Source organism: Mycteria americana, chromosome 3, assembly GCF_035582795.1.
Source record: "Mycteria americana isolate JAX WOST 10 ecotype Jacksonville Zoo and Gardens chromosome 3, USCA_MyAme_1.0, whole genome shotgun sequence".
Taxonomy (NCBI): domain Eukaryota; kingdom Metazoa; phylum Chordata; class Aves; order Ciconiiformes; family Ciconiidae; genus Mycteria; species Mycteria americana.
Window position 1 is genome coordinate 69,414,204 of NC_134367.1, and position 12,594 is coordinate 69,426,797.

General features: G+C 35.6%; 1 protein-coding gene across 5 annotated transcripts in view; it reads right to left on the minus strand.

The window, feature by feature from the left end:
* Positions 1 to 814: 814 nt before the first annotated feature.
* ZDHHC14 (zDHHC palmitoyltransferase 14) overlaps positions 815 to 12,594 on the minus strand; it is a 114,200-nt gene continuing 102,420 nt past the window's right edge. For 3 of the 5 annotated variants that reach the window (XM_075498931.1, XM_075498930.1, XM_075498934.1), the window contains exons 8-9: positions 11,359 to 11,461; positions 815 to 2,065 (exon numbers count right to left, since the gene is read on the minus strand). In XM_075498931.1, coding sequence (XP_075355046.1) covers positions 1,664 to 2,065; positions 11,359 to 11,461 — 505 coding nt within the window. In that variant the 3' untranslated portion in view covers positions 815 to 1,663. The remainder of the gene's footprint in view (positions 2,066 to 11,358; positions 11,462 to 12,594) is intronic. The other 2 variants (XM_075498933.1, XM_075498932.1) reach the window with 1 other exon arrangement.

The window sequence follows — 12,594 nt, forward strand, 5'->3', positions numbered from 1 at the left end:
TTTGTCAGTATCTTGTCTGAAGCTTCAATAGCATGGGTGACTGATTTTCTGCAGGTTCACTGTCTTCAATTTCAACAATGAAAGTAAAAACAGAAAGATTTTTAGCTTGGCGTCAGTGAATGACCATGGTGAACAATACAGAACTGTTACATTTCTTAACTGGTGAATGCTTTCATGCCATCGAAGCATCAGATAAAGCACACTCTGCCCTTATTTTGTCCTGAGAAAAGAAGAATCCAGGTTCCACATCCTGAAAGCATGGTAAATACCGTATTAAAGCTACGGAACTTTCTCAGCTTAACTAAGGTTCTCTTCAGCTATCACGAAAAATAATTATAAAAATCTCTTTAACCTTTTCATTGTGCTTTACTTAAACAAAAAGAAAGCACAGAAGCATTCTATGAAATCAAGATTTCAATTTAAAATATTAAAGGACAAATACAAATGAAGGATGATGGCTACGGGCAGCTACAGTCTATTGTTAACCATTTAAGATTACTTCACTAAGCTGTCTGTCTTTGTCTTGAATCTTAAGCCCTCACCCTTTAGCCATATGGTAAGGAACGTAGAATTACAGTCCAAGCAGAGGCTAACTCTACTGTTTCCAAATAAAGACTTCTTATGGGAACAAATACACATCTCAAACAAAACCATAAAAGATGCTGAAGCAATCCTAATTGTAACCAGCTCTTCCTCCATAGCTCTGGTTTCATTATGTAAACATATTCCAGTCAAATCTTTACAAACTACATCAACAAATCATGATTTCCCCCTCTTTCCCCAGCAAAACTGTGCAAGGATAACTGTACACATGTCCAAGAAATAGAGGATGTCATTTTATTGGAGGTCCACAGGTAATTGTATCACATTAGGGAGTGGAAGAATCTCGTGGTATGGCACAACACAATACCTCACTCTAAACACTTAAACAGAAGGTTAAATGATATGCAACATGATCAAATCAGTAATTCTCCATCTTCTAGGCACCACTGATTAATTTAAAATAAATTTTAATAAATTGAAAAAATAATATAGTCCATTAATTTGTTTGTTGCACTGTCTTTAAATGAAACAGCACTTTGAAAGTCACAAATAAAAAAGCAGCACTTTCTCTTAATACCAACACCACTGTAACACATACTGTAGCGTGGCATGCAAATCCATATCTGCAGTCTTTTTTTTTTTTGTATTAACAAATGGAATGGTAATTTTCTATCTCAAATATTAGTAGCATAACATGTAAGTGCAGATCATTCTGGCCACAAGTGTGGTAAGCCTTAACAAGTGTGTATTACAAGAGCATAGAACACAGAGCATGACACTTACATCCAAGAATCTCTCTCTTTTGTACTGTACATGGTGTTTGTTACAGGCTGAATTCCAACTTGCTGTACCCCAGCTTCAGGAAACAAGATTATTGACCGTTTCTGGTTTTGCTTAAAAATAAAATGTAGTCACCATCAAAGCACAACCATTAACAACCTGGTCAAAAAAATGCCATAGCTCCATTGAAAAAAACTTGTCTTTTTAGTAGACTCCATTACACGATAAAGTTTCCATTATAGGCATGTTACGAAGTCTTACAGTGGTACTGCAGTGTCATTCCTGTTAAGTAGAGATTTGTATAGACACCAAGAAATGGTGTCATGTTCAAAAAAGCTGTTCAGACTGAGCTAAGCTTCACAAGACCACGGACTGAGTCTTCATGCAATGAATCCTGGCTGGCTAGACTCAGGACGTGCATTGTATGGCTGTGTGTAATAGGACTTCCACTTGGCAGCATCCCAGGGGGTGATGGAGCTTCTTCAGGAGTGAGAAACTGATGACCTTCGTGTTCCTCTTTTAATGGTATCATGTCTGTCAAACCTGTATCTGATGTGAGATTTGGCATAGAAGATGGTGGTGTTGGTTGCCCTAGAGTTAGAGTTGCACAAGGCCCACTGATAGTAGTCTTTCCTGGTAAAGGTAGCTCTTCACTAGTTATGCTTGGCTCACTCTGTAGTAGGGGGGTGGCAGCGGCCTGCAAAACGAATTTAGTGCTCTGAATGCACTGATCTTGGTCACACTGTAGAATGGAATGGTGTCAAAATCATATAAGGCAAACAAAACAGAGGAAAAAAAAAGGGAGAATATGGACAAAAAGGTATGGAAAAGAATGGGATGTGAAGAGAAAAAAGAAAGCCATTAGTATCATTCCGTGGTTAGCCACCCAAAAATCCCAGTGCATGCTGCCCAGGAAAAAAACCAAAGCATGCATAACTGAGCCAGTGCTTTGGATTACCAAAGTAAATTATTATAAACATTTATAGTGTTCGCTTAAGGGTTTTGGTAACCTCTCAATAGTTTTTTGTGAGTACTGCAATTCAAATGCTTTGCTTATTCTTGTTCGAAGCCATTTGGAAAGCCTAGCTGCACAGTCTGTGTGTAACTAAATGCATCGGGCACCTCAAAACCTCCCCAGTTCCAGGTGAGGTGAATCACTTCCACACTACTCATTTTACCGTAGAGTAGCTAGCAGTTCATAGAGAGGCCCAAAGGCATAATCCAAGCATCTTTCCAAGTTCAAAAACACTAGGCAAGTGGTTTTTTTTAATTGGTCTTTACATGTCAGAATTAAGGTGCTACAGAAATTTTCCAGAAGAATTCCTTTGATGCAGGTGGTTTTATAAAGATATAGCTGGCAATACAGCCTCTATGAGCAAAAATTCCCCTTCCCAATTTAATACATTATATGTACACTCCAGAGAACATACTATAGTATATCTATAGGATGTGTAGAAATTACGCAGCACTGCAGATGCATTAATTTGATATCAACTTTCATGATTTTTAGGCTGTTTTTTGATTAAATTAATCTTGACAATGTGAAGAATCAAGGTACAAACCACAAATTTTCTGGCAAGCGCTTTCACAGTAACAAGCCAAATCAGCATTATATAAACCCAATTAAGCTCAGTGAGTATTACCAGGAATGCTTTTGGCTCTACACCATTCCTAAGAACTGTTTATACAAAATTATCATTCATTCCTTGAGATGACAAGACAGGTAGGTGTTTCAGTAATGTCCAGCTAGCTAACTGGGTAGTAGACCTACTGCCAAATTAAGTTTCTTTAACACAAACTGGCATGATTTTTTAGAGCTTCCAAGGAAAATATTTAATTAATTCATAGCCTGATCAATTAAAACATCTGCAGATTTTCAAAATCCTGTTATATTCATTTGCCATACTACTGTTCTGCTGTGCAAGAGAAACACTACAGTCAACGAATAGAACTATAACTCCAATGCAGCAAAAAAAATTTGGAAGCAAGCAAGCAGAATAAAAAAATATATCCAGAGGTAAGACATGCCTATTCACTGTTGTTATTTCAAGGATTCTGTTAAAGCAATATGTTCTGCTTTACAACTGACTTCTTAGATCTATATCAAATCACTGAAAGACATTACAAATCCAACATCTGCAAGATATTCCCAATCATAACCATTGCTACTAACATTACAGCAATTCCCTAAAATGCCCATTTGAGTTTAATAAGCCACCGTGATATACTCTGTGCAAACTCATGGAAAGACTTTTGGTTCCTTTACTGTATGATGAAAACCATCACTATGAATGCTTCCTCTGATATTTTCAGGTCCTCCAATTCCACCACTGAATAGTTTAATGATGGATGCACACACATTACATTCAGAAAGTGCAAGCAGACTACTTCATCACAGTAGACAGGTAGTATTTTAAATGTGTCTAAGTGGTTTAGGACTCCCAGACCAGCTACTTTTTGACAGGCAGAAGTCCGATCCTTACTCAGTTACATATTTTCCAACACGTGCTTTCAGAAAGATAAATGCGCTGACTTCCTATTACATAAATTGAGTTCATATGTGTTGCAGGCAATTCTTCCCCCCACAAAATTATGAACAGCCCCAGCCAAACAATTGAAGTGGTCCCATATAATTTCAGAGGGATTACTCACAGGCTTAAAGCCAAAACCTTGCATAAGTACCTTACTAAGAAGAAAACTGTCAGTATCTTTTAAAGTCAAGCTTTCAATTAGTAATTCAGTGTGAATAACTCATTCTTGATTAATATATTGTTATTCATGCCTGCTTATTTCAAATAAACTATAGGCCTTCAACCAACCTTACTACGCAGACCTTAAAGATCTGTTAACTAAATTTTCAAACTTCAGAAAGACTAACAAAATCCATCTTCTCTGAAAAGCAGTAGCCAAAGAGCATGTTAAATTACAACGGAATGCCTACAACCACTGGGGTACACTGAAAACAAATAATGTTAGCAGCTGACTTACTGCTTTAGTGAAGCTTCAGCAGGATCTTCAAAAGGAAATCATTAATGTGTTCCAGGCAATACAAGTACACAGTTTTAAATTAGCTGAAGGTAATTTACTTGAACTCATTGTATAGCCTGAATTCATTTTCTTCTTACCGAACTCTAGTGCATTTTAACGCAATCAATATCAAAAAGATAAAGTAGCCTCATAAAGCTCCATTAAACAGTGTTATAAAACTTTTTCAGGTGCTATATATCTCTTCTTCATTTTCCATGCACTCGTCACTTCCCTAAAGCTTCTCCTCTTATTCAGATACATTTCAGGTTTATTTTTTTGTTCTATTTAACAGTGATCAACATGACATTTCTTAGGGAAATCCAGGCTGTAAACAGCTTTCAAAAGTGACCAGAGTGGGGTTTATACTAGAAAATGTAGACGTGGTCAATGAAGCTCTCAAAAACATCTGATAAAAACCAGCATATACTATACAGTAGACTATTATTGAGTCTAAACAGCCAACACAAAACTAAACAAGGAAATCAGATTTTTTTAATAGGGCTGGCATGGTGGTTTTTCCTTGATTCCATATTTCACTCTTAACTAAATGAAATTTAGGGCCCAAAGTCTTAACAGCTATTAATCACATGAATTATTCAACACCAGCATTTCAAATAGAATAAAAAAGCCTATGATTGTAACAAAAAGGAAGCCAAGCACTGAAATCTAAATAGCTAAAAATCTACTGTAGAAATTATTCCACTAGTACCTTCTTACGTCAGATCTACTGATATTATTTTTCAGTTACAATTTCCACTGTTTCAGTGGAACAGCAGATTCTGAAGGTAAGACAAGTTTAATAAGTTCTACAAGTACAGAAGTTCAATTATATATGTGCATAGAAATTTTTAGCCATCTCTGTATTTATTTTCACATCAAAAGGCACAAATTAAAGCAAATTAGACAAAACCTAAAATTCTGCATTTATTTCACAAATAATAAATACAAACAACTAAGGAAACAATATGTTTGATTTTTTTTTCCTGAAGAAAATATGATTTTTTCTAAGCTACACAAAACATATATGTTAACATAGTTGTACACGGCAATATATTTTTCACATTTCTAATGCCAAAGCCAGAGATTATTTATTTTGAATTTAAAATTAACTTTGTTAAAAATTTTCTAAACACTGGTAACATTAAAGAATTGTTACAGTTCTCAGAAGATGAAGAAAAGGTTGAATTATCTCAGCATCTCTGAATGAAGTACAAACAACAAAAACTTTGGAGGAGACTGACAGCACTGAATGACAGTGCTCTGAAGTAACAGAAACGATAGGATGTTGAAATGCCATACTAGCTGGATGCAATAGATGGGTAAAGAGTGGAGGGATGGAGCTGTATAACTGTTCCCAACAGCTGTAGGATTTCGCACTCAAAATCATGATATTGTAGATACTGTGCAACAACTGAGCCACAAAACCCACCAAGTCAATGGCTCCACTAACAAGTAGCGCAGTGCACCAGGAGACCTACGAAGAGAAACGCTTCTGAAGCCAAAGGGGAAACTATACCTGTTCCAGGGATTTTACTTCAGACTAGCTACTCTTTGTTCTTATGGACTGAATGTCCGTGAATGGTTAGAGTATGTTGGGTGCATTCTGGGAGCACATCTGAAAGAAATCTAGTTCGTGTGCTCTGATACTGCTCTGCGATGTGAACGAAAATGCAGTAAATATGCACAATCACAAGAATTGCTTCTAAATCGTACCTCAATCCAAAGCAAAATGCTGAAGTTGATTTACTGCATGTGCCCTTAACCTATTTTAACTGTGAAGTAAAATGCCTTAATGAAAATCCTCTATCAACCCTGACTGTGGTAATGTTGACTTGATAAGACACCTAAGTTCCATTTTGGGCAATGATAAATTGTATTTGTGAAGTACAACAGTAAATATACAAGGAAACACACTCATAAAACTCCCAAAACTCCCAGCAAAGTGGGGCTCCTATCCTTGCTGATCCTTGTACTGTCATGGTAGAAATACTTACTCCTAATAATGAGAATATGAAAAGCAAAGGACAAAGTACGCTACGATGGTCAGAGTTAAAGTTCCCTAGATCAGCTGGATTCCTGTTTCCAGATCGGTGCTAGAAATACTGATGTGAACATCTGGGAGAGGACTTTGCTGCACGTCTCACCGGTAATGAATGTTGCGGATGCACTATTATGGTTCCTGTAATTTTCAGTGGTACATATAAGTAAGAAAACAAAGACTCTAACTAAAGAATTTACATCCAGGAGAGGAAAGGGAGAACTGGAAATAAGGGAATTTGGCACACAAGGAACTACCTAAGGACTGAACAAGAGATGCCTAGAATGCAGGAGTACAAGTCAATTTCTTAAAAACAAAGAAATAAACTTGTCCTGACACAGAGGCAGATAGAAGTAAAATCTATCACTTGATAAGGCATTAGAGAATTCCTAGAGACATCATAGTAAAAATAAAGCAAACTAATGCCTCTAAAAAGTGCATGGAGTGAGGTGGATTCTGTGTTTCTTCATAATGGATTACTAAAGAATAAAATATCCTGTATCAAAACCCAAGAATCAACTCAGGCTTTTAAGAGAAAGTTAAGTACTACAGAAGTGCAGATCCAGGTAATGGTAGCTGATGGGTTTATGATGAAATAAGAACTTTTTTTCAGAATAGAAAGAAAATAAACCTTAAAATGAAAAAGCAAGAAATAATAAAATACAGAGAAAATTATGATTTCACATAATGGGCGAGACACTGTGTTTCATGCAAAAAAAATTCTTAAGAATGAGGAGAGAGATACTTGGGCAAGCAAACTAATGAAGAGCTTGTAAAAATAATCAGCAATAAAACGCAAGAGGGAAATACTTTGAAAATATCAGATCTACAGATCATTAGCTCCAAGTGACCATGCTTGTCACTTGGATAAGGATATTAAGAAGCTGGCTAATGAATTTACCAGATTAATTTCAAATTATATTGGAAAAGAGATTGAAAACACTGGAATGTACCACGAAAAAAATAATTATGTGCTTCCAGCCTTCAAAAAGTAAATACAACTTCAGCTTTTAGTAAAATAAAGGAGATACTAAGGACAGAACAGGAGAAAAAGCTCTTCTATCTATAAAGATCTAGGAAAAAAAATCACAGTATGGGTCTATGAAGCACTGATTATAGCAACAACCCTGACTTTCTGAGATTGTGACAAACTGAGTCACTAGCATGAGTAGGGTAGCTCCTATATGAAATATTCAAAGTCTCAAAGGCAAAATTACCACAAAAGCTGTTAAATACAAAAATAGTGCCCCACAAATGGTATCCTGAATAAGAGATAATGTATTGCACTGAAAGCAAGTGTCTGGCAAGTTTAAACTTAGCCTGATATTTATTTTGAGGTTAAATGCAAAAATGATGCTATGCTAAAAGTTGTATTAAAATAAATGAAAGCAGAATGTAATACTAAGCAACCTAGACAGATTTAAAGAATGACCAGTTGGGTCACCAACACCTAGTTGGGTGAAGCACAAGAATTCTATTTAGAAAGACACAAGTCACTGAGTAAAAGATTTGAGGGAAGGGAAGAGAAGGAAAGGAAAGAGGGAGGGGAAGGAATAAGAGAAGACAAGTGTGATAGAAGATGCACATTAAAATCTTCTTTTAACATCAATGCGCAGGAGACATTTTAGCACGCTATATGGATTAAGTAGTATAACATCTAGACATTAAGATTCAATGTAGAGCTAAGATGATGTAATGCATTCTGGAATAAAATCCAGGGAGACACACCATAAAGGTGTACTGGAACACACTTCAGATTTCTAATAAACTACTTCCTGTACTCAAGAGTTAAACTTGTTAACACAGTGTAATTGTCTCTGATGATGTAAAAATGGCTAAACCTCTGCCATTTAAAAAGTTAACACAGTGTAATTGTCTCTGATGATGTAAAAATGGCTAAACCTCTGCCATTTAAAAAGTATTTATGGATTAAGACTATGATCTACATGTGCTCTTAAATCAAGGAATTTCACTTTGTCTGTCCTTATCTGAAACCGTAATAATACAAGCCGCAGTACCAGATACATCATCTTCAAACTAGCCAGTTCTTCGTGGCCCACTTGCCTCAGCTCCAAGAAAATGTTTTTCATTTTATGCCTCTGCCTTTTTTTCCAAGAGGTATGCAACCTTCCAAAAGGGAAGACTGAATCATATTCCATTTTTTGCCTAATGTTTGTGAGGACACGAGGTAAAAAGGAAACCTTTTCTTCCACAAAGACTTTCCCTCTACTATTTTTCTTCCATTGGAGTCTTGGGCTTGAACTAGTCTATTACTTAAACCATCAATCACCAAAGGAAATTTTGATGTTTGCATCTGAACTTCTAGCAAAAGGGATTCTAGAGAATCTTGCAGAGATTCCTCTTCTTAAAAAAAACAAAACAAAACAAAAAAAACAAAAAAAAAAGAACCAAAAAAAACTAAACAAAAAACCAAACCAAACAAAACAAAACCAAAAAACCCAACAGGATGCCGCATGCCTTGTTATGCTTCTGCCATAAAGTGTACTCCACTGCCTTTCACTCAGGAAGCTTCAGCAGTCTTTTTCAGGGGAGAACAAGTGAATGGCTGGTATTCCCAGTGCTCCTGTTCCCAAACTTCTTCAGAAGAATCTAAGATTGTGTACTGGGAAGAAAGCTGAGAGAAACAGATACTGTAAAAGCCTGGAAAAGTAGTAGGGGTCACTTAATGGGAAAAAGGTTTAAATAGAATGATGAAGTTTTACTTGATTATTTCTGTTGAAATTTAAATCGGTACAGGAAATCTGGTAACTGATCAGAATGGTTGAAAACAACTAAGCTAGCAGTAAGGTGAATTAATTTTGGTAGAAAAAAAAGGAAGTCTATTATGCCGGCGAGATTGAGATCTTAACTGTGAAACAGGGAAATAAGTTTTGTTGTTTGCTGCTTTATGAGATAGGTGAGATGGGAACCTGAAAGTAGGTACAGAGTCTACTGAGAACAGCAAAAACATTGACCTTAGAACACAGAAAAAGGGAAATGTGAAAAAAGAACAAATCAGAGGCAAAGTCATGTCCCACTGCATTGTTGCCAGCAGGAAATGAATTTATAATTTCTTATAAATTTCTTATTAATTTCTTATTGCTTCAAGCAACTCAGGAAAGAATGCAAGATTTTAAATAGGGAAAAGAAAATAGTGCCAGAGAGACTGGGAAACTAAGCAGGTCTTTAACAGTTTGCAACAAAACTCAAGGGAGAAATTTTAATGCTGATAGCCAGTTGCCACTAGAAGCCAATTGGTCTTGGATACAGACCAGGAATAATACCCTGAGAAAAATGGCATCACAGTCTTAAAGGTATTCTTCCATACCAAACACGACCTATTACATTTTTCAAGCTTTTTCTGAGAGATCATTTTCAGGAATGAAAGCTGCACTTTTCCAATTGACTCTGATAACTGTTAAAGAACCCAAGCCTTTCCCAGCTTGAGTAGTATGATGTTCTAGGACATAAGAAGTTCAAATCCTTGAAGAATTTGCATATTTACAGGTATTACTCTAAAATCATAAAAGCTACCTGTTCGACTTAAAAGTAATACCGTAACAGATTTCTCCATTTCTAGAGAAAAATTTAGTCCATTTTCTATCAAACTGGCACAGTATTTTTTCATTAATAACTAGTAATAATGATAGTGTCTTCTTACAATGCAAGTATAATTCTTATAATGTTAAGATAATTTAATGCCAGGGACTTATTGTGGTTTAATGATCCTCACAAATAAGTAGTTTTGACAGAGTCAGAAAGTTTGGGTAAACCCTGAAAGACCTCAGGCTATTTCTAAGGTTTGCTTTCTCTTTCCTTTTTTAATTTTTTTTAACCCCCTTTTCTCTTTTCAAAGTTACTTCTGTTTTTGTTTTTGGGGTTTTTTTTTTTGAGTAAAATCTGCATGGAGCATTACCTTGTTCTGCACAACTGCACCTCACAAAAGATTCAGAGTTAATACTGTGTCTTTAATACATTTTCTCTTTAAGAAGACTAACAAATCTTCTATTTAATCCTCAAAATAATAAGTAAAAACAGCTTAGGAACTACAGCAAAATTTTTATACCAGTTTATCAGTGACACTAAAACTAAACTGTCTGGGAATAGTGAGTCTTTTCTTCTTTTGTTCAAAAGAAAGGCTGAATTATGTCAGAAGGCCTTGTGGCCTCCTCTTTTTTGGCAGAGGGAGGGTGTCCATAACTCATGGCTTCTTTGACAAAGTCTTAGAACCCACATAATATGAAGATATGTGGCTAACAATTCAGAAATAGGCACATATGTAAGATGCTTGCCTTTGGAAAAAGTTCTCTTTCCAGTTATTCTCTTCTTCTTGGCACTGGAAATCCTATCTTCCATTATGATAGCCAATGCTACCAGCAAAAAACAAAGTAAAAACTATTGGCACAGTTTCAAAGATGTTTAAAAGCTTTTGTTGTAACAATCCAGTTGCCATTTTTTGTTCATTGGAAGTTCAGTGTCCTCCTGCTCTTTCTTCAACATACTTCTCCCCTAGAAACTCCTCTTTGTTCATCTTTGCTTTTTAAAACACATTAGTCTATGCAAAACCGCAGTGTACAAGCAAAGAAGGAAATAGAGTATGAAGAAAGTGCCATACAAAATAACAATTAGCTGGAAAATGATGAACCAGAGCAAGTCCATTATACTTGAATATTCCAGTTCAAAACACAGCAGATGTCAACAGTACAAGTCAAAATGCCAGTATATTCAATAAACCAACAGTGTAGAAAAGCCTCTCTTTTTTTAGAATCCATGAGCAATAACTACTACACCGTGTGAAATATACATCAAAAAGAGCCTTGGGATTTTTTTCTTTACTGTTAATAAACAAGTCATTCCACCCAGAGTGTCAGCTGTATCCAGTTAGTTATTACTTGATTAGTTCACATGAAAGTGGAGAAGGAAAACATTCACAGGAATCTTGATGAACAACACTATGGGATGATTCCTACCATGTTGCTCTGTGATTGTGTGGCCCCATACATAGTAATGCCATTTGATGGTCCTGCTAATTGCGGTGTATCTGGCTGTATAAATCCTCTTCTGTCAATTAAGCTATGGAATAATCAAAATAAAGAAAAAGTGTTAGAGATATTTCTGACCAATAGCTCCCTCCTCTCGATAAAAAGAAAGAAAAATTTTCTATCATACAACAGACCTTAATACCTCGCCAATATCTTCAAATGTCCCCTTTTATTCAACTGAAGTACAAAACTTCATTTCTACTCATCAGCAAGGCAATTGTTTCCTTGTAGTACTACCCACCACACACTCATATGTACTGCTACTTTTCTGGATTTTTATCACAGATGAAAGATTTAGAAGCTTACCTGCAGATACCACAAACCCCAAGAATTTTAATCCACAAGTGTGAAAACAAATTACAAAACTCACTAGGGCACTTTGAGTCAGTATCTATTTTGAAAGTTCTTTTGTTAATTTAGGGGTGTGGAAACTGGTAAAGCTACTTAATCACAAAATTCAGAAAGAAAGGAAGAGGAACTTTTGTTCAGACAACTTACTTGCCAGGTGTTTCATGACAGCTACTTAACACTGCTTATAGTGCTGCACTATTCTTACCAAAGTGATGCACTCATAAAATTTCTTATTTCCATCTAAGAAAATGTTTTGTGGAGAAATTAATAAAAATAAGTAAAAATCTACATAAGATTATTAAAAAATGAATAGAATGGAATAATCTGATCTAGCTAAAGATTTTGCTAAAATTCCACATACAATTTTATTCTCAATTTGAGAACTATAAACCTCACTTAGGTTCTGCTAGTTAATACTCATAAAAAGCTGAATGCACAGACCAAAGTACTGTATTCTACATGTGTAATAGCTCATATCACTTCCTTAAAAAAAACAAACAAAACCAAAAACTTTTCGACTATTTATGCTTCAATTCATTCAAAGTTGTGTTTTTTAAAATTATATGTAACTTTCAATTATAGTTCCATATATTTTTAATCGTAGGCCAAAGTGTTTTTTCCTGTGACCTGAACAACCTTACTTCCCATCTGCAAAACTACAAATTTTACCACAGGATATCAAATTTTAACTGGAGAGTTTATAGTTCCAGTTACTAAGACATAATGACAGGAATGCCTTAAAACACCTGAGAGCTGAAGTCAGCACAGAACTGGTTTTATTTGCTGATTTATGGGACCTCTAAATTCACTAAG